This window comes from Neltuma alba, unplaced genomic scaffold (genome assembly GCF_004799145.2).
Source record: "Neltuma alba isolate B1F8T4 unplaced genomic scaffold, ASM479914v2 tig00005879_pilon, whole genome shotgun sequence".
In the NCBI taxonomy this organism is placed as follows: domain Eukaryota; kingdom Viridiplantae; phylum Streptophyta; class Magnoliopsida; order Fabales; family Fabaceae; genus Neltuma; species Neltuma alba.
In genome coordinates this window covers 9,945-32,730 of record NW_021634265.1, presented here as the reverse complement: position 1 = coordinate 32,730, position 22,786 = coordinate 9,945, and the positions used below count along the sequence as shown (strand labels likewise).

General features: G+C 32.9%; 2 protein-coding genes across 2 annotated transcripts; one reads left to right on the top strand and one right to left on the bottom strand.

Moving 5' to 3' along the window:
* The first annotated feature begins 1,405 nt into the window (after positions 1 to 1,405).
* On the top strand, positions 1,406 to 5,803 carry LOC114748965 (putative disease resistance protein At1g50180). The gene is made up of 2 exons (XM_028937431.1): positions 1,406 to 2,755; positions 3,636 to 5,803. Exons 1-2 carry the CDS (start codon positions 1,714 to 1,716, stop codon positions 5,369 to 5,371), a joined length of 2,778 nt encoding a protein of 925 aa, XP_028793264.1. The 5' UTR covers positions 1,406 to 1,713; the 3' UTR covers positions 5,372 to 5,803.
* Positions 5,804 to 10,182: 4,379 nt separating this feature from the next.
* Positions 10,183 to 10,847, bottom strand: LOC114748963 (cyclin-dependent protein kinase inhibitor SMR15-like). The gene is given in 2 exon segments (XM_028937428.1): positions 10,183 to 10,436; positions 10,438 to 10,847. Coding segments are annotated over 2 exon segments (357 nt in total). The 5' UTR covers positions 10,735 to 10,847; the 3' UTR covers positions 10,183 to 10,376.
* Positions 10,848 to 22,786: the final 11,939 nt, after the last annotated feature.

Sequence of the window (22,786 nt, the reverse complement as noted above, 5' to 3'; positions counted from 1 at the left end):
TTACTACAAATTTGATATTACATATAGATATACGGATATTTTAAACAAAACAAAAAATGAAAGTGGTTGGAAATTGATAACTTCTAATTTATAAACGAGTGTCATTTGTAGAGGGAACGTTTTAAATTCCTTTGACCCTTGAAGGCCCTCGTAGGTGATTATGTGCTGTTTGGATCAGCGGTCATAAGTATTCATAAGCATGTTTGATATAAGTTAAGATAAAATTTCTCTCATATACTTATTTTATATTATGCAAATCATGATTAAAAAACTACTTATAAATTATTCTAAATGAGTCCTGTACATGTATAATCGAACTTCAAGAATCATCAACGCAAATTCTTAAAAAATCTTTTGAAACTTATTGTATACTACCTCTATTCCTTAATATAAAAATTAGGTTGACTTTCAATTTGATCCTAAATAAAAGACTCCAATATATTTTGTCTCTTATATTTATCTATTTTTCTAAAACAGTCTTTGTAGCAGTTGCACATGTTAAATATTTTATCAAATGACATTTGATTAGTAAAGGTATTTTAAGAAAAATAATATATATTTATTATAATTAACTAACTTAACTGATTTTCTCAATCTACTCAAATTAGTCACTTAATTTTTATAGTAAGGACGGAGATAATATTTCGGAATTTGTAATGATCATTAAGTGTTGGTTCTTTCTCCCAAACTTAACATCCATTTGGTCATTTTCCTCAATTGAATTTCTCCTCATTGGCCTCGTGTTAACTTGCCAACCGAAAGGGCTCTTAGCGTACTATGTATTTAAGGGAAAAGAATACATTAATAAATAACAAGACACACTATTTATTAAATTGTAAATAATACAACTAATTTCTTGCATTTCATACAACATGTGATACCTAAACTTGTTATGTATGAAACTTAATTTTCCTCTTGCTATCTATTTCTGACATTTTTGGATCTGGCTTGTATGTTATTTCTATAGAAACTAAGTTGGTTAATCTAGATTTGATTTGGACAATTCAAATCACAAACACACACACGCACACGCACAAGCACAAGCACACAAATATATTGAAAAATTAGAAGTTTTAACTTGTAATATCTTGATGGTCCAAAATTCGACGTAGATTAACTAGAATTGTTGTAATATAACAGCACCATTCTGTTGCTGTTTTACACAGCAGAGGATCCTTTCTCTTTGTTGCTATATTTCTTTAATGGGTACTTAATTCGTTTATTAAATTAAGTAGAGTTGAAATAAACCCATCTCTATGCTTTTTATATTCTGCATTGATTGATGTTGATTTTTCTCCCTCTCATTTTGGCCCGGCATTGTTGACTAAGCAAGCATGGCAAGACTAGCTTTATTAAATGCTTTTCAGAGCAAGCATGATTGTTTCCGAAGTATTTCCTAGAAGCGGCTTGCCCATGATTTTCCAGTGCCTTTTCCATATTTGCCGAACAAATGGCATGGCATGATGACTTCGAGCTTCAATCTTGTTTGGGAAACTGAACTGTCCTCCATGCAAAATCACCACAGTTTAGATATATTTTGGGTCTAGATTGGCGTGCCTATGCTGTAGCATAATCTTCTGGCAGAAAGAAAGCAAGTCCTTGCCAAAGTCAACACCGATGTGCTTTTGGCCTTTTCTATGTGCTTTGAAAGCAGAGCTTCATGCAGCCAAATCTTTCTTCGATTTGAGTTAAGTGGGGGAAAACAACCAGGCAATGGCAGAGTATGTGGTATCATTTGTTGCGGAGGAGCTTGGTGATTTGCTCATTAAAGAAGCTATATTCCTATACCAGGTGACAGGGAAAGTGAGGCAACTGAGATCCGAATTGAGGCTGATCCAGTCTTACCTACAAGATGCAGATAGAAGGCAAGATGAAGATGAAGGACTGCGGAATTGGATTTCAGAAATCAGAGAAGCTGCATATGATTCTGATGATGTTATCGAGAAATATGCTTTTAGAGAAGCATCAAGAAGAAGCAGCGTCGGTGTACTGAACATCATCAAGAGGTATGCCGGAAAAGGATGCTTTGAGATTTATCAGGTGGGATCTGAGGTTGATGAAATCATACGAAGGATTTCTAACCTCACTAGATGTTTGAAAACATATGGCATAATACCTGAAGTAGGAGAGTCCTCAAGCTCTACGCAGGGTAGGCAGAAGGCTTTGAGGAGGTCTTACTCTCACATAATTGAAGAGGACATAATTGGGGTGGAAGAAGACGTGAAAATTTTGAAATCCCATCTGGTGAGTCCTGAAAAACGTTGCAGAGTGGTTGCCATATGTGGAATGGGGGGTTTAGGGAAGACAACATTGGCCAAGAAGATTTACCATGATACTGATGTTAGACATCATTTCGAGAGTTTTGCCTGGGCTTATGTATCTCAGCAATGCCAGCCAAAGGACGTGTGGGAAGGGATTATCTTTAAACTGCTCCCTCTTTCTAAAGAGCAGAAAGAGGAAATTACCGGTATGAGGCTTGAGGAAGTTGCAAAGATGCTTTACCAAGTTCAAATGGAGAAGAAGTGCTTTGTGATCATTGATGACATTTGGAGTGTGGAGACTTGGACCAGTCTGAGTCCTGCCTTCCCAAATGGAAGAGGAGAATGTGGCAGCAAAATATTGCTTACTTCCCGAAATACAGAAGTTGCACTGCATGTAGACCCCACGTGTTTCCTTCATCAACCAAGGTGTTTAAATGAAGATGACAGTTGGGAATTGTTCCAGAAAAAAGCATTCCCCATAAAAGGTGACCCAGGTTTGTAAATTCTTCTTCATCACCTACAATTGTTGCTTTATCTATATTTGTTATGCAGTTAGTTTTGATTATCTTTCTAGTTTTCGAATTCTGAAGCTCCTAACTCTTTATTCTACTTCAGACATTTCCTTATCATTTCTCGAAGGAGAGAGAAATTTGTTGTTTTTGGGGGAGGGTGGATTTGTTTGACGCCTACCAAATTTTTTAATAACCTTAGCACTTAAACTTTCCACACAAGTTCATTTTCTGACCAAGAAAGACACGAGAAATCACTAGAGCCTCTTGTTCTCAATAACAAAGAATCAAAAGTAGTTGTAAGGGCATGCCTTACAGTTGCAGCTGGGGATCTACATCTTCATATTACACTGAAGAAAATCATAAAGTAAGAAATTTCACATCAAAGATTATATGGTGAAATGAAATCACAACTGAATTAAACATTAAAGATTTTGATTATATCACTCTATCATAATAACTCCAAACAAGCAAGCATATTATAGTGAATTGTGATCTGTAATGTCCTATATTGGTACAGATACCTTAGCATAGCAGAGTATGTATGTTTTCTAGTTAGATGGCCTCTCTGAGCAGACTGATCATACTTTTTCATAGCTTTGCTGCAAATATAGCATGACAGAATATACAGTGCTAATCAACCGATATAGTGAAAGAAAACCCCTTCAATGTATTTTGTCCCTAAAGGAATAAAAACTTCCCAAGTGCATAGAGAAATGAAGATCTTGCCCTCATAAATTTGTAGAGAAGGTTCTATTCTATGAGTCAATAATTATAGACTCAATTTTTATGGGGTTAAAATTGGACTATGAGTAAAACTCTGATAGCATAACAGACTAATGAGTTTTCTTTTTGCTTTCCACAGACTTCACAATTAACACACAGAAAGAGAAGTTGGGAAGAGAAATGGTAGGAAAGTGTGCAGGTTTACCATTGGCCATTATTGTGCTTGGAGGACTGTTAGCAACAAAGCCAACGCTTGAGTGCTGGGACAGAGTGTGTCAAAACATCAATTCATACTTGAGAAGAGCAAAAGGGCGCGAGCAGCTCTTGGGAGTGGCTGAGGTGCTTGCCCTAAGCTATTATGAATTGCCATATCAACTGAAACCATGTTTCCTACATTTAGCCCATTTCCCAGAAAATGTTGAGATACTCACCAAGAAACTTATTAGAATATGGGTGGCAGAGGGATTGGTTCAGAATGAAGTAGAAGGAGAGGAAACTATGGAGGATATGGCACAACATTGCTTGAATGAGCTAGTTGAGAGGTGTATGATTCAGGTGGTTCTAAAGAGTTCAACAGGAAGAATAAGAACTTGTCAAATGCACAATCTTATGAGAGACCTGTGCGTATCAAAGGCAAAAGAAGAAAATTTTCTAGAGATAGTTAATTCCAGGAACATAAATGAATCAGCAGATTGTTTTAATTTACCCATAATACGCAGAGCAAGGTCCACAGGCAGAGTTCGTCGAACTGCTCTATTTTTGGATCATGACATTGATAGGCTCTTCCCTTCACAATTTACAAGCCATCACCACCTTAGGTCTCTTATCTGCTTTCATGAAAAAGCAGCCCAGCTTCGTAAATGGAGGATAATGAAATCTGTTTTCAATAATTTCAAGTTACTCAGAGTCTTGGACTTGGAAGGCTTACGTGGTCAAGGAGGGAAGTTACCAAAAGAAATTGGCTACTTGATCCACCTGAGGTTTCTCAGTCTAAGAAATACAGACATTGATGAGCTGCCACCAACAATTGGCAATCTGAGGTGCTTGCAAACTCTTGATCTTCTAACATGGAATTCAACTGTCCAAATACCAAACGTAATATGGAAGATGCAAAGATTAAGACACTTGTATCTGCCAGAGTCGTGTGGCAATGGCACTGAAAAGTGGCCTTTGGCCAATCTGAGAAACTTGCAGACTTTAGTTAACTTCCCTCAAGGTAAGTGTGATGTAGCAGATCTTACCAAACTAACCAATTTGAGAAAATTGGTAATAGTTGATCCCACATTTGGGGACATATTTGAATCCCCAGGTGTAGAATTTGGCCGCCTTGAATCTTTGTTTTTTGTCTGCACCGAGGACACTAATGTTCCTCAAGTGGCAGCAGGATGTCCTAATCTATATAAGCTTCATATAGAAGGGCATATAAAAAAGTTTCCAGAATATCACCAACTTTCCTCCAAGCTTGCCAAGCTGAAATTGCAAGGGTCCGGACTTAATGCAGATCCAATGGAAACACTGGGGAAGCTTCCCAATTTGAGGATCCTTGAATTACAAATGGATTCATTCACGGGGAAGGAATTAGTTTGTGCTAAGAAAAGCTTCCCTCAGCTTCAATCTCTGCTTTTTGGTGACTTGACTAATTTTGAAGAGTGGAAATTGGATAAAGAAGCAATGCCTAATCTTTGCAGACTACAGATTTCAAGATGCACTAAGCTTAATATGGTTCCAGATGGGCTAAGGTTCATGACTTCTCTTCAGGAGTTGGAGATTATATCAATGTTTCGTGCATTCAGACTCAAACTTGAGAAGGGAGGAGAAGATCATTATAAAGTCCAACATGTACCAAGCCTGTTATTTCGTTATTGTGACTACTAATTTGAGATGGCAATTTCAATAGCAAACCACAGTCTGGCGAGAACACTAGAGGAGGCAACCACAACTGGGTCTACAGCAAATATGAATGGTACATGGATGAAGTCCTACAAATCACAGGTATTTTCAGAAAGGACCTATGTTTATGTCCAAAACAGGGTGGATACTGTCAGACACCTTGCAACATTGTATGATCCTCTAGATTACTTGTTACAGCTCAGATTTTATCATATGGCCATGATACTGTCATTGTTGGGACTTGTATTTGTGCCAATGTCCATACTTTCTAGATGTAATATTTGTTATGTTTGATATGTTTAGGTCTTTATATAATATAAAAATTCTAATAAGTTGCCCTATTCATGAGCTATTAACAATACAGCGTGTAAGTAAATTCTTGTTACTGATCATTTGAAAAAATTATATTATTTTTAATCGCAATGTGTTAGTTAAGTGTTTTCTGATATGGTCGTGACCACGACGTAGAGAGTGATATTAAGAGTTATTACCATTAATTAGCATATCAATAGTATGTTAATTAATATCCAAGAATCAAGACATAACTGGTTCACCACACCCCACAAAGGAAATGCATCTACGTGTTGGTTTAATTTGTACTTCTAATTGTGTTCTTCAGTCTCCCAACTTGTCTGGGTCATCTAAATCTGAGCTATACCCTGACTCCTGGATAAATATATGCAGTCTCTTGGATTCACAATACCATATTAATTTATTCCACAAACTGCATGCGTGCTCCTTTATTATTTTAATTAAGTAAAGAGCAGGTGCCTAACACTATAGCTTATTCTCCAGGGATGACTTTTTTCACTCCACACAGGATGAGTTATTAAAGTTTTGTTTTGAATTCTCTAACTTGGGATTTAAAAAGGACCATGTTCGTTCAAATCAATTTTTCGTATGGAATCTGGTCATTTTAGTTGGCCAGGAATAGAGCTGTTTAAACATCAAAGCAGTGTTCGGTAAAGAATATACTTTTCCGGTCCTAAATATAAGACCCATTTTATAATGTAATTTACAATACAAAATAGGTCTTATATCTAAGACCGGAGTAGAATTTGTTGATATTAGTAAAAGGGTGATTAAATAGAGCGAGCAAGTCGTTTTGTTGAAGTCTGCTGGTCTTGGAGGGTGTTGCACAAAGAGGCTCTGATGCATGAGTATTCTCAATAACTGATGAGTAGGATTAGTAATTAGTTAAGAATCAGTTGGTTGTCTGGTTTGTTGGAGAAGCCCCCTCTATTTGTATAAAGCAGTGGAGGTTCCAGTATAATGTATCAGGTGCTCAAAAAAGGACGTCATAGAGTCTGTTGTGATAGCTGTGGAACTTGGATTGCAGGTTTTATAGGTCTGGATCTTGAGAGTGTTCTGCAAGTACAATTTTGGGGCATTTTGATTAATATGGACTTGGAGATTTGTTAAGAACGTTTGAAATGAGACTGATACACACACTCAATGTTAAACTCGTCGTTTGATAGGTACCTTTTTTTTTTTTTTGCCTGATTGTTCCTAGGTACAAATTATCAGATTCTGGTTCGCTAACCAACCTAGTTTAAGTCAATCTGGCATTATGTCAATTGATTAGATAAATTAGCAGCAACTAGAATTTTGTTAGAAGTAGAGAAATTGTATATGTAATTTATATATGAAACTCAATACAATGGCCTATTCAACCAATTAAAGCTGTGTTTGGGATCACGTTTGGCCCCCAAACGTGCATCCCTACCACAAAAGTTATCAGGCTACTCAAAATTTTGGTTTGGACCCACGTTTGTAAAATCTGACTTGTAGAGCCGAAATGAACTTCTGTAAGAAGCTGATTCTAGGTGCTTTTTTTTTTTTTTTACTTTTGAGTGAGGAGGGCGTTGGGATAATACATGGGGTGTTAGACATTGATAATACCCTGGTCCATATTATTGGCACTTTCTAAAATGAATTAATATTCTTATTTTTCACCTCTTTAATTCCTAATTTTAAATGTGATTAATTTTTTTTTTAAATTTCCAAGCAAACTTAATATTTTTTACCGAAAGAAAATTTATTTTTAATAATTTTATTTTTCTTACTTCTTAAAAAATAGTCACATTATATATATCTAATATTATATATGTACTATTTAATAAAATTCATGTTCTTTTAAGTCATTTTACATTCAAACTTACTTTTACATTTATCATCCAAACAAGTTTTAGTTTCTCAAACTGATTTTTTTTCAAAACCCAATCCAGACATAAATCACATTATCCTATCTGACTTTTACTCAATCTGACTTCTATAAAAGTCAAATTGAAAAAAAGTTACTTTTTTTATTGTTATTCCAAACACACCCTAAGAATCGATTTGATATGACAATCTGAGTATGAAAAAGTGGCTTTTGGGCTTATAAGCACGTTTGGATTAGCTTTTTACCTATCTAACTTATAGGCACAAAATTACTTTTAATCATGCGATTTTGTGAAATTATTTCTAATTGCTTTTTACTTTTCTCATCATGCTTTTGCGCCAGATTCTTTATCTTCTCCCTTATTTTGTCGTGATATGCTTTTCCCAGCAGGTTAATCTCCTCTTATATATGCATATATATGCCCGTTTAACATAGATTTTTTTATATAATATTTCTAATTTTTAAAATTATTTTTCATTTTATATTTATATAAATTGTACACAAGTATATCATTTAATTAATTATGTAATATTATTTGATTGAAAAATTTTCACCGATTTCTTATATAAATACATTTTATCATTAATTTAACTTTTTCCAATTAAAATAATTAGAAATTATTGTATTATGTAAATTGATTTTTTTATTTTTTTATTTAATAAAAGTCATACCCATTTTGATAATTTTACAAAGTAAATTTGCTTATTCAATCATAATCCAAACAACTTCTACTTTTTCAAACTAATTTATTCATAAAAATCAATTCAAATATAAATCACATTAACTAATTTAACTTTTATCAAAACTAACTTTTTTAAAAGTCAAATTAAAAATAAGCTATTTTTCCTACCACTAATCCAAATAGGCCCTAAACTAGCAAAAATCTCGACAAATATTTTGCATCTTAAATTCAACTACAAACCTGAAAATAAGACAAGCGTTATTATAACTCATAGGACAAGGTTTAAATTAATCTGTATTATTAAATTTGATTAATTAAGGTCACTGTGCTGAAGATTAAAACATAAACATGAGAAAGTTGTTGAGTAATTTTTTTTCTAATAAAATATTTATAATTAGCTTAAGCCTTAATGCTCTCTCAACAATTCAATGTTGAACTTAACTAAGATATTTTTTCCCCTTAATTTTGTTTGAATTTTTAATGAATGGTCCTAATATTTTTAACGAATTTTGGTTTTGCTCTCTATATTTAAACTAAGATCAATTATTATGAAATTATAGGAATAAAAATCAAAATTGAATTAAACTATGAGGACAAACAACGATATTAATCATAATCTCCATCTCAATGATAATTGATCCACACCCAAAAAGAACGGTAGAAATAAATATGGGCCAGTTCAACTTTTAGCCTAATCCGAACTATGACCCCATCCAAGTTGGGTTGGGACCCAAGGCCCAATCTAGTCCAGACGAGTATTGAAAGAATAAAGCAGGCAGAGAGCCCGCTTTGAAAGACGAAGGAAACGAACAGACTTTTTAGGCTTTGTTTCTTGGACCAGTAAGAAGGACTAGATCTCGAGAGAGTGAGAGTTTCGACACAACCATCCTTATCTTGTTTGAAAAATTACTGGGCACGAAGTATTTATTAAGAATTTAAAGATTGGTTCATTCACTAATAGCTAGTCCATTATTGACGGAAATTAGCTCCGGCAGAAGGAGCTAGTCTCTCATAACACGATAAACTAAGGTTCAGATTTTCTCTAAGAGAGATACACACATTTAGTACTTGACAGTATCTTAAATAGGATTGTCTCTGATAGACCTATGCTTTAGTGAAGGGGAAAAAAACTAGTCCGTTCCATTGAATTTAATCATGTTGACGAGAGAAATTCTTGTTGCAATAACAATGTTTTACTCCCTCCACGAACCATTTTTATATTACGACATATCCAACAACTGATCATTTGTAGCCTGTAGGACACTTGTCTGCCAATGTTGAAATCTAATCTTACAAAAATGGAGAATGTATTTTTCCTTCACGGTTTTTTCTCCCTCTTCTCAGTTCTCAGTAAGCATGGTCCTCTCTCCCTGAGTTCCCTTGCTTCACCAGATAATAAACTCTGGTTTTGATTGATTAATTGTACAAAACCGCATCCTACTTGCTGATTATTGTTCTCAACAAGGAAATTAATACAGCAGCATTACATCTTGGTTTAAACGTAGCTACATCTCAAGAAGAGTTAAAACGACAGTTAATAAGTATATGAAAAACAGATATATATATATATATATTTATAACAAACAGCCAAAGCATCACCTTCTTCAGAATTGATAGTTGTGGGGGCAATTCAATGCGATGGCTCCTTCACCAAACTGAAGACTCTGGATCCCTTTCTCTCTCCCTGGACCCCCTCCTTATCAACTCCATAATTGGCATCACCTTTCACTTCCTCTTTTCAGATTTCGCCATAAATCTTCTTTCTTTGTCTTTTTTGGGGGCTGAATTTAATTGTTGTTCTATAGAAACCTAAATTTAACAGTTCTTCTCTGTAAGTATATATCTAGTGACGTGAATGTTAGATTGGATCCATATCACCCACCCACCCAGCGCTCTAACTTCAAGAACTAACATATACATAACGTGAGTGAACAAACTCTGGATCTGAGGTTTGAGAAGATTGATAAATTCAGATCACTTTGTATGACTTTAACACAGAATTACACATTCATAAACAAATAATGGATCAAATCATCCACCATTAAATCTCCTACACGAACATGACAAGCAAGCTAATTATACTACTAACCAAGAGAGAGGGAGAAACAAATAATAAACTAGAAAATGTACATATATACTGCTCATTAACTGTGAATTACTGTGATCATCTGGTTAAGAGCTTGCTTTGATGATCTTCTTGGAAGAAGCTGGCAAGAAGACAGAAGCCAGATCACGAGGTACTTGGAAGAAGTTTTGAGAAGGTGGTGGGGCCATGACGACGCTTCTGGGAGCCGCCACTGTAACTCGTCGTGGCTTCTTAGGAGCAGGTGGACACTCCAATGGGGTCCTCAAGGTTTGAGAAGGTGAAGTGGGTGTGTGGCAATCGTCTTCCTCCTCCTCCTCATTCTGCTGCTGTGAAGAAAGCCCCTTTCTTGCTATTGCATGGGTTCTCACAGGCGTGATTGGCCAGAATTCTTCTAACGCTTGGAGTTCAAGACCCATCTGCTATATTATCTCTCGATCTGCACTCGCTGTATTATCAGACTTGACTGATTCGGTGGGTTATATATATAATAAGAAAGGAGAAATTTTCCGCGAAGGACGAGGGGGAGAGAGAGAAGGGAGAAGAGAGGCGTGCTGAGAGAAATGAGAGGGTGATGATGATGAGAGAGTTAGTGTGGAGGAGAAGGTGGGGGTGGTGTGGGGTACACATGGGGAATGATAAATATTGAATATGGAAAATTGCCCCAACAGTACACATGTTCATAATTAAGCAGACAAACCAAAATTTTCGGCTATATTACCCTCTCATTAAAAATAACAGTAAACCATAAAAATGTTTTCTGCACTACTGTAATCCTAGTCCTCGTAACATTCAAAATGGCTAGTGTGTCTTTTTTATATTATATGTATAAAGAAGAATAATGGTTAATTTGAGAGAGAGAGGAAAGGAATGATAGGTGTTGGGTTGGTATGGGAGTGAGTGTAAGAAAGTTAAAAAGGCATGCAGAGACAGAGGCAACGAGACCTTATCTGACACAAAGACAGATTGATAGCTTCACTTCATGTGGACGTCCCACTCCCCCCCACCACTCTCTCCCTTTGTCCCTTCTTTTTCTTCATCTTCCCTATTTGCCTTCTTTCCTGTTCCTCCCTCCACTCCACCTGTTATCCAAATTAAGCCCATATCATATTATTATATACTCCTCCGGTCCTTAATATAGGACCTAATTGTTGAGTTGTTTTTTATCCTAAATATAAGACCCATTTCTCATATTTATCATTTTCTCTTAATTACCCCTATGGATACCCCATCAACCATGATCAAGTAGAAGAGGAGAATGGGGTATTAAGAAAATGATTATGGTATTTCAAGAAAAACATGTCATATTCTTATAATTAACTAACTTACCTAACTTCCTTAATCTAATCAATTAGTTAAATAGGTCTATATTAAGGACCGGAGGAGTATAAGTAATAATAAGTCAACCTGTTATATATATTGTCTGTCTTTGTTCTCTTAACATTGCAGGGTTTGCTTTGCTGATTCCCATAATGTTCCTTCGCCCATGATTTTATGTGGATCTGATGTTTCAAGTTTAAATGGCACCTAGCTCAGTGGAGACTTAAAATTAATTTTCAAATTAATGAACAAGTTTCGGTCTGTTTCATGTGATCTCGCCAACGAGAATAGAATATATAAATCAAGTCTCACAATATGCATACATGTTGTTGGGTAGAGTTTCAAGGCTTTAACAGCGAAATGAGAAGTTAGTTAAAACGGGAAAAAAAAAAAGTGACTGAGGCAGCATCCTTTAAAGAGTAAAATTCTCATGAAGTTAAGTTAAAAGGAGACTGACACTTTCCTGCCTAGCAAATCCCAGGGATATATATCCCATTGGTTGACAGATATTTTAGGTTTCTGTATCAGATACGATGCTGCTGTAATTTTCATTCAGACAAGAAGATATATCAAAACGAATCCACAATGATTACTCTACATGATGCCCTTGTTTCAGATTAACCGCACTCCGATATGATGATAATAATAATATATATTAACGACGAGGATTCATATGAGTCTAATATTGTAATTTACCCCATATATATATACACACACACACATATATATATGAGATGAAAGCACGACAATATACGGGACTGATCTCATACGTTGAATCAACCTTGTCGAGAACAAAACGGATCGGGATCGGAGTTAGCAGACAAAATAGGATTAGGTTGGAATCATGTGTGTCTGATGGCGTTTATTAATAATTAATTACGAACACCCTATGGATATGTTGTAGCAGCTTGAAAGAAATTAAAGCCAACACACACACACACACACACTAGAAATCTCCATAAAACGTGGAAGCCACCACATGACATTTGATGATGAGCTGCACAATATAGTGTCTTCAAAAGCAACAAGCTTCCTCTCGATCAGTTGGATTTTAATTACCAAAGCTACATATGTTTTTTTATTCAGATCAAGTTAAGAACTCGTCGTCCGTTCATGCAAATAGACAATATATATACAAGGAAATAGCCAAGAATGTTTAATTTCATATATAGCGGACCATTAATTATTATTCAAATATACTACAGAAGCTTTTGTTTTAGATCCAAATCAAATCATCATGAGTTGTGTTTACAAGGAAAAGCTGCGCGACGCACATGTTTTTGTCTATGGAAGGAACATGTTTTGGGGGGTATAGTAAACTGAAAAGTCTTGAAACCAAAAAGCGCAAGAAAAATGGAAGCAATGAGGAAAGCAGATAGCTAGCCAAGACATGTGACAAGTGTTAAACTAGCCTTTGTGAGGGCATAAAGTTGCTTGCTTTGAAGGAGAACAGGTAAAGAAAAAATTGGACCTGGCTTTAATTTAAAAAGCTCAATAAAAAAAAATACCAATGGATTAGATCTAACAAAAGAGATTAGTTTCTCACAAATCTCATTAGAAAATTTGCCCTATTTAGTGCCTATCCACACCTTGAGCAAAATTGCCTCAGATAAGAGAATATATATATATATATATATATGACCAATTTAAAAGAAGAAGAAAAAAAGAGGGGAGCTCAATAAAAAGTCGTCAACGGAGCGAGAAGCACATGATGTTGGCGGTGCAGCTGATGTCTGGTTAATTATATGATTGCAATAGATATAGGATTATCATATTTAATTCAGTATATATGTTCCTCGTTAATTTCACAAAAGTTCCCATTATTCTTAACTGGGTTTTCTTTTAAAAGAGTATTTAATTATTTTAGACATGAAAAAATAGTTTTTTTATTGAATCAGCACTTGAAATAATCAGAATCTTGTTTAATTTTTAAACATGGATCCAAGAATTTAATTCAAAAAAAAAAAAGCAATTCCTTTCTTGTAAATTTTTTTTTTCAATTGAATATAAATAAAGCGCCACTAATGGGAACTGAAAATGTGACAACAACAGCCTAAAAGTAGTCTTGATGGATGATTTTTTTTCCTGGTCAACAAAACCCTGCATTGACGATTATTTATACTACAAAAAACAACTTTTTAAGATATCTTGTGTTTTTTTTTTAATGATAGCCACACTTCTAACAGGATACACTAGTAATAAATTAATTTAGTTGGAAAAAATTAATTTGAATTATATTACATATTATAAATGTTATACTCCCTCTGTCATCAAATATAAGAAAGATAATTTTAGGAGAATCTTTGTTATCATATATAAGAAATAATGTAGAATTCCGTGAAAATTAATGCCATCATACCAATAATGCTTGCCTTTCATAAGTAGTCACTAGATTCTCCATTTTTGGGTTCCATTACCATGTGAGGTAAATAAATAATGACTATGACTAATTATTGCTCCAACTATATTTTAATTAACTGAGGGTAAAAGAGAAAAGAAAAAATATTTCAGACACCAAATATCCGTAATACTATTTTTTTCAATTTGTGTGCATCACTTGATATCTGATAATTGTGGGAGTGTGTGTGTGTGTGTGTGTGTGTGTGTGTGTGTGTAAAGGCCAGCCTGATAGACTTGTTGATCAAGGTTTAAGCAAAAAGGTTTGCCTAATTACTTAATATGACCTAGCTATAGCCTTAAACTTGGCCTTTTAAACAAATCAAACTAGTTAAGCTAGGCACAACCCTGATCAGACTGCCCTCTTTTCATCATTAGTTTTGAGAGGGTGAAACTTGTTAACATTGAGTAATTGTATTATTATTGGGTTATTTCTTAAAAAATAATTTAGAAATAACTGAGTGCTATAGAAAATTAATCATTCTAATTTCTTTCATCTAATCAATCAACTTTAATCAGTATTTAAAATAATATTCAAACAGCTAATCTAATATTTTTTAGTAGACATGATGAATTGTGAAAGATATAGAAAATTGGATGAATGCAATTGTAAGATGCGGATCGATCCATGTATAATCACATTCTCTGTTTTCAGTTGCAAGACAACAGATGATTAATCTATAACTAGAAGATCAAATGGGGGGGGGAGGTAATTAGTTACATTAAGAAAGTTTTGCTCACATTGGGTCGAACAATTAATGATTGAATATGATATAATAACATTTAATTAAATATTTAGACAAGACCGGTTAAAAAGGAAGATGTGGGAGAAATAGCTTGCATACATGTTCAAAGGAATCTAGATGTGATTCATTGATTATTAATACTTTTTTTTGTTCTAAATATAAGATCTAGTTCATAGTATAAATTACACTACCAACCAGATTTTATATGTAGGACTATATTTAGTATAAGAGTTATTTAATTAATTTGGATAGATTTAGGAAATCAAATAAATGAACTAATTATAACAAATATAATATGATCTCTTTAAAATATCAATCTAATATTAAATTATATATTAGCTTATAAGTTAGGTAAATTAGTTTGGAGACAAATGTTATATTTGAAAAACAAAGTAAATTAAATTTTTATATTTAAAACTGAATTCAATTGTTTAACTAGCTCCTATATTAGGAGCCATAAGGGAGGATTTCTTTTCTGTGGTTTAATTTCTTCTTCCTTGCCTTAGCTTTTAGATTCCAAACCAAACACTGAGATTCGCTTTGTTGCAATTTTTATGGATAAAGTCAACACGAAAAGCGGGACATGTGGCCGGTTTCTAGTTCAAATAATCCTCTTCAGCTGCATGGATAAGCATCCTATGCAAGATAACTATAAGGAATAGAATATGTGACGTGCTTGATCGTTAGTGGTAGGCCACTGCTATGGTGGTTATACATACTTACACACACACAAATGTATATATATAACTGATAACTACTCTATATCTCAGACATTAGCGTCTAATGAACGAATGACAAATTTGAGAGAGCTTCCTGCTTATTGTAAAATGGAAGCTTTTTATGAAATTATGGATGAGACTGCTAAGGTATCCGATGAAGTTTGTCCTTACGCGTTATTAATAATAAGAAGCTTCACTTTCATGTATTTGTGCTGGCTTTGTTGTCTTCCAAACTTGTCACATGCATTGGTAATATTCCCTCTTGCAAGTTGCGGCATCTTCTATGATTCTTCATCAGCAAGGAAGAGAGAGATAGATATTTAGGCTGCATTTGTCTCTTGGTTACTTGCAAGAAATAGTGGTATGATGTAGTCGTTGTCTGAATTAGTTGTAGAGAATTGATTTTAAGGTAATTCTTCATCATCAGCAAAGTTTTTTTTTTCTTTTCCCTTTAATTTGGTTCAAAGTTCAAACAGCCTCTTCTTAAAAGAATAATGCAATGTTGTAAAAACTGTTTTTCTTACGCCTTTGCCTCTTGGTTACTTGCAAGAAGATTGATAGCCAACAATGGATAATTAGAGGAGGAAAGAGAAGAGAGAATTATATGTATACTTTAATGTTTAGTCTTTTAGCGAGAATTACATTATGTGATCTTTTTTTTATCTCAATTCCAGATATAAATAGTACTAGCTCTAGTACTAAATATAAAATTTAGTTTATAATATAATTCACACTATAAATAAATTAGATCGTATATTTAGGGCCGGGAATAATATTAAAAGGGTTGATGTAATCAAGCTTTACATTATACAGCTTATAACCATGTATAAAAATGCAATTGGACATGTTATTTACTGTCGTAATGTAAATGCTTTTATATCAGATTGCTTGATCATGATGCATGATCCAACCAATCGGGTCCTTAAAAATTCCAATTTTGGCTAGTTTAAGTTAAAGGCTGTTTTTAAAAATATAAGTTTACAAAAAAAAAGTTATCAATATTTAAACATTATTTACCAAGGTTTGATGAGATAGTTTTATTATTGATAAATTTTGTGGGGAAAAAATTGAAATTTAGTTTTATTTTTCCAAATTTCGTCATAGATAATGATAGCAATTTTTATCTCCATCCATAGATAATTATGATCATTAGACTTTTTTTTATTTTAAATTTTTATATGAAGATATTTAAACCTAATTTTTCCCTTTATAATTTATTCGAATAAATATCATTGATTTTTGCTCCCAAAAAAAATATCATTGATTAATGTGGGCCATATGAGCCATATATTCTAACTATGTTTTGCAATTTTGTTATCAAATTCTACTTAGACGAGTTTGGGTTTGTTTAAAAATGCTTTTTAAAGGATTTTTCTCAAATCGAGACAAATTTTTTACTTATTTATTTTGTATGCTGTAAAATTACTTTTTAAATTATGGTTTAGTTTCTATCTAAACACCTCCTGAAAATCTCTTTTTCTCTTATCCACACGCTCAGCGGAGAAGTTCATAATGCAAGCTTTAAGAGTAAAGGCTGAGAAGAAACGGAAAGCAGGAACGTATTTTTTATTTTTCTGAGTTTAGGCGTCAGAGTTTTAATAAGGGAAAAAAGAAGCTGAAGTATATATTTGATTCGGTATAATTTTTTTAAATGATTTGTTATAATAATGAGAAAGATTTTTGTGTATATGCAATAATCGATTAATAATATTAAAATCAGATGATTGGATGTCCCAATACGTTGTAAAATTTTACTTTAACCAAGAATCTAATTAGAAGGATTACTCAGGTCAAAAAAAAAATTAGAAGGATTACAGTATGAATTTTTTTTATAGGATTTTTCATTATAAATGACTTTTTCAACATTTGACTCCCTACTAATAAAACATTTAGCGGCACATTTAAAAAATAGCCCAGAAATAGCGTCTGTCCCTAATTCAGTAGCAAAAACCTCAGGTCTTAAACTAGCACTGTCCTTACATGCTATTTAAAAAAAAAAAAAACGAAAGTTTATTAATGGCCAAATTTATTTGCACGTTTATACTATAACTAAAAACAAGCACTTCCATGCGTGATTTTCATCGCATTCTATCAAGTTTAACAAATGTTGCATTTCTTCGTGATATTTCTTAATACTATCTCCGATATTTAATATAAGACTAATTTTATATTCAATTTGATCCTAGATATAATATTATAATTTACTTTATCTATCATATTTATCTATTTTTTCAAGATAGTTCTTGTAGTAATTGACTGATTGCACATGTTAAAGTTTTATTAAATGATAATTCTAGTTAATACATATTATTAGCAAGAGTATTTTAGGGAATACAATATCTATTTGTTACAAATAATTAACTTAACTAATTTTCTTAATCTACTCAAATTAATCAAACTAGTTATTATATTAAAAATGAGGTAATATAAATTTTAGGATACATATTACTCGATTAATTTAAATATCCTAGAAAGTAGTGATTGTTTAGTTCAATCATCATTAATATAAAATATAAAAAAAGCATTAAAAAAACCATGTTATTCCCGAGAGATAAATAACACTCTTCTAGTCCTAAATATAAGATACATTTTATAATATAAGAGTCTTAAATTTACGATTGGAGGAGTATGAAATATTATCACATAGTCCTTGGAAAGCACACAATTATCGTTGAAAAGATATTTTTGGTTCATAACCATACATACATACATATATATATTTCACAACCCAAATAAATATATTGAGTGGTAAGAATTCCCATCCTTCAAGTAACTAGATGGAAACTCGGAGCTTGATTCTAATCTGCATTTTCTGGTTAAAACAAGAGGGAAAGAAAAAGGAAAACGTAAATTCGGATGCATGTTCAGCATAGGAGTTTGAGGCCCTGCCGTCCCGGTAATTTTTGGGCTTATGGCCCAAATACATTAGATGGGCTTATCTTGTGGGCTCATTTCCAGCAGACTTAAGGATCCGATAGCACAGCCCATAAGCAAGAGTTTCCCATTTTAGCTCCTTTCTGAAATGTAATTAACACTGACTATAAAAATGAAAATAAATTAGCTAATACTACCTCCGGTCTTAATTATAAGACCTCATTTATAGTTTATAAATAAGATATTATAATTAGGACCGAAAATAGTAGCTTGTCTGGTAGATAAGCCTAGTGTGAAAACATTTTTACAAACAGTAACTTTTTATTTCTAAAATACAGCAACTTTTTTTACAGTGGCAGCAGCATCAAACTATCACGATTTCCAGATAAATATATAACTTCATTAGTATATCAATGCCATGTTTTGTAGAGAGTTTGAGGTAAATTATACTTCTCATAAATTATTACAGATTTTATATTATATATAGATATATACAGTGTCACGAATCAGTCTTACACATATGTTTATGATGAGTTATTGTATTTGTTAATATGTTCACGATATATATGAAATATTCTTTCAAGCATCAATAGTGATTGGTTTGAATGAAAAGAGTTGTGACTGCAATATCTTTCTTAGATAATGAGTATTGTATATGAAATATCGTGTCGGATATCAAATAATGCATACAAAATATTATTTGAGGTGTACACAAGATGAAGTTTAATTATGGGGAAAAAGAAAAGGAGGAGAAGAGAAAGACATTCTCTGAGTTGGAGATATGGTAGCTTAGGGAAGGAGATAGGGTATGGGGAGACTTTGGAAGGATTGGGAAGGAGAAGAGAATAAGTCCAAGTTGGCACATGAGCTGCATCCATTATTGGTTCAAATCTCAATACTATCTCATTATGTTTGCCAAAGTGATGAAGATTCCATCTACTCACAACTAGCTTGGTGCTCCTTTTAAGTCCAACCAAATCAGTTCAAATTGAACCAAGTGGAAACAAACCCAACAAATACCCACTACATGTGAGGTTGTGTTCAGCTTTTATAATGTTCAAACTGATTGGTGTGTTCCGCCAATCAAACTACTTTTTTTTTTTTATACAGCCCAAGATATCTACTGCTGGTAACGGTGATTAATTCCTTTACACTGTAGACTTCCAGAAAGAAGTTTAGTTACATAACAATTAATGTAAATGTAAGAACTGCATAACCAAGTTATGAATATTAAAAAAATTAATTACTTGTAATAAATGAGCATTGATTTTCCTGAAATACTCTTTCTTAATCATGTGCAATGTAAGTACTCTCTCGATAAAAATTTCTTTTTATTATCTGCAATTAATAGAATATTTTAGGAAAAATTATACATTTAAGAAGTCAAACGGATTGATATTTTATATTTAAGGTTAAAATAAATCCCATGTCCAATCCTTAAAAGAGGAGATAGTATACTTGACTTCATCTCAAATGGAATACTCTAACTTGAAAGAGTTGCTAAATCTATTTGTAAGTCATTATAAAATAAAATCATACTGCTCCTGTCCTAAAAGAGCAGGTTTACAATGCAAATTATACTACAAATTAGTTCTTATATTTAAAATCAAATGTACTCCTCCAGTCCTTAATATAGGATCCAATTCTTAAGTTAGTTTTGATCCTAAATATAAGACCCCTTTCTCATATTTATCAATTTTCTCTAAATTACCCCTATGAATACTCCATCAACCATAATCAAGTAAAAGAGAGAGAGGGAGTATTAAGAAAGATGATTATGGTGTTTTAGGAAAAATGTGTCACTTTTCTTATAATTAATTAACTTACCTAACTTCCTTAATCTAATCAAATTAGTTAAATGGGTCTTATATTAAGGACCGGAGGAGTAATAATTTACTATTTACAAGGCATAATGATAATAATGACTCTCATTTGCCTACATGAAATTTGATATGAGTTGCATTGCTCATCTTTACAAGTATTAATAACGACATTTCTGTATTTTATACACTGACTGATTCGAATAATTTTTTTTTTTGGTTACGTGTTGAATTCAAAATGTGAAAGGTCAAGAGTTTAATGATAAGTGTTAAGATTATGATGAATACAAATGATTCTCCACCACCATATCATAATGTTCATAACTAATGCGCGTGTTACGATCAATGATCTTCATCGCTCCAATCAAATGATGAATTAGTTGTGCTGCCTCTATACTGTCTGGGGATTGGTCAATTCGCCCCCTGTTCTTATCATGGTGAACACCCATTTCAAACCTCAACGTCAAAACAATCATTTCCAAAACTATATTAATATTTAATCACAAATATCAACATAATCTGGCTCATTCTGTGTTATTTTTGCCCCCAGACTTTACTCTTCTGGTCTTATTAAATTACTTTCAATATGTTTTACCTGAACAAAAAAAATAAAACTTAAACCCCACTCCTCTGATCCTAGTCACTTCTAATTTATTTTACATAGACAAAAAAAATTATTATTTAAAATTCAACAACTTTCTAATTTTATTTCTATTTAATATATACTAAACCTTGTATAAACAAAGTCGACACAATAATAAATGAAGAGTAAAATTGTACATCCATATAAAAAATTTCTCATGATGTCCTATACACAGAAATAAAAAAATATTTTTTCTGCCTGCCGTATAAATAGGATCAAATGAGTTTTAACCATGTCTTAAAAATTAATAACTTTTCAATTTTATTCCATTGAATGTATTCACTTTTAAGAAAATAACAATATATTTGGGTGCAGTTGGCAATTTAAATAATGGGCGAAATAATATATTCATGCTAAAAATCTAATGATGTGATTTATACATAGAATGAAAAAAAAAATTCCAACGTATAATTAAGATTAGAGCAGTACATGTAACATCTATTTGGGTGCGTTTGGTAATTCAGAATCCATTCGAAGGAAATGAAACTGGAAACGATTCTGTGTGAAAGGAGGCCCGGTAGACTTGAATCAAATTCTACCGGGAATGAGATTTTTAGGGAAAAAAGTCATAACCCAATTCCTTCTCTACTTACGGTGGAATCGAGCCCAGAATCCGATTCCCACCTCATGGATTCGTTTTTACCAAAACTTGTGTAAAACATCACTTTACTCCTTCCGTGTCTGATCAAATCGTATGAATTAAAAAGTTAATTAAAATTAATTGAAGATAATAATATATAAAAATTACGTATTTTTTCTAAAAAATATTATTATTTATGAGGTAGAAAGAGTACAAAAGAAAGAATAAAAAATTATTAAAACAAAAAGAATGAATTAATAAATAAAGACAAGGTAAATATTGTAGTTGTTTCCTATTAAAAAAAACGAAGGGAGTACTGTTTGTTTTTAGTTTTGATTGATCTATTTAAAAAATACGGTTTATTATAAATTTATTTTTTATATTGAGTGCATTAGTATTTTGTGATTAATTTGTTATTCTTGTGTTAAATATTAGAACTAAATGTCCAAGCATTTTATATTAAGAAAAATTAAGGGAAAGTCATTGAAAATTTTATTGTTGGTTCAAAAAAAATCTAAATCTATGCATAGAAGATTTGTACAACACCAATATTTTTTTTGTGTATAAAAATATATTAGATTCTTCTCGCCAGTAAGATTTGCAATGAAAATTCCTATCCCAAATTTTCTTTTATTTTATTGTCGTAAAATTTTATATTTATTTTGTCAAAAAAATTAAGTTTACAAAAAAAAATGTATTAATAATGCGCGGCAAGTGCGTAAAACATTGACTTTCAAGTTGCCCTCATGTCACACATTCCTTTTCGACATCGCCATCCGACAACCGATCGTGCCTACCGCACAGCTTCATCAATATCTTGTAGCAAATTGAATTATGAAGATTTTGTTAAGTACTAATATGATTGCAAATCAATTTTAGAATTTTTTATCCAATTATGTAAAAAATTTTAAAATACTAAGTTAAAAACTTGAAATACCCGAAGCCTAGGGTGTACTAAATTGGTTCGTACACTGTGCACAGCGAAGCACGCCCCCTGGTCAACCACAGGCACTAACTCCTAGATTTGAATTAGCTGGCGTCGGGCCCACTCACTTCCTTCTTTGCTCAACCACAAACAATATAAAAACTAAAAAAAGTTTATTCTAATTCTGCATTTTTCACAATTTCAACCGTTGGACCCGCGCTTTTTGACTTTTTCCTCCAACACCCCTCCCCCACACATGCCTCTTTTTCAAGTTTCAACCCAAAGGAATCTAATCTTTGGACTTTTTATTTTTCCGCTTAATATTTCAACCTCTACCTCCCAATCATGTTAAAAGCAACCCAACACTGGGCCCCCACCCCCACCTTCGCTCTCAATCAAATAAATTAAAATAATCAATTTTCAGGCCCCGCAGACCTTTGAAAAAAC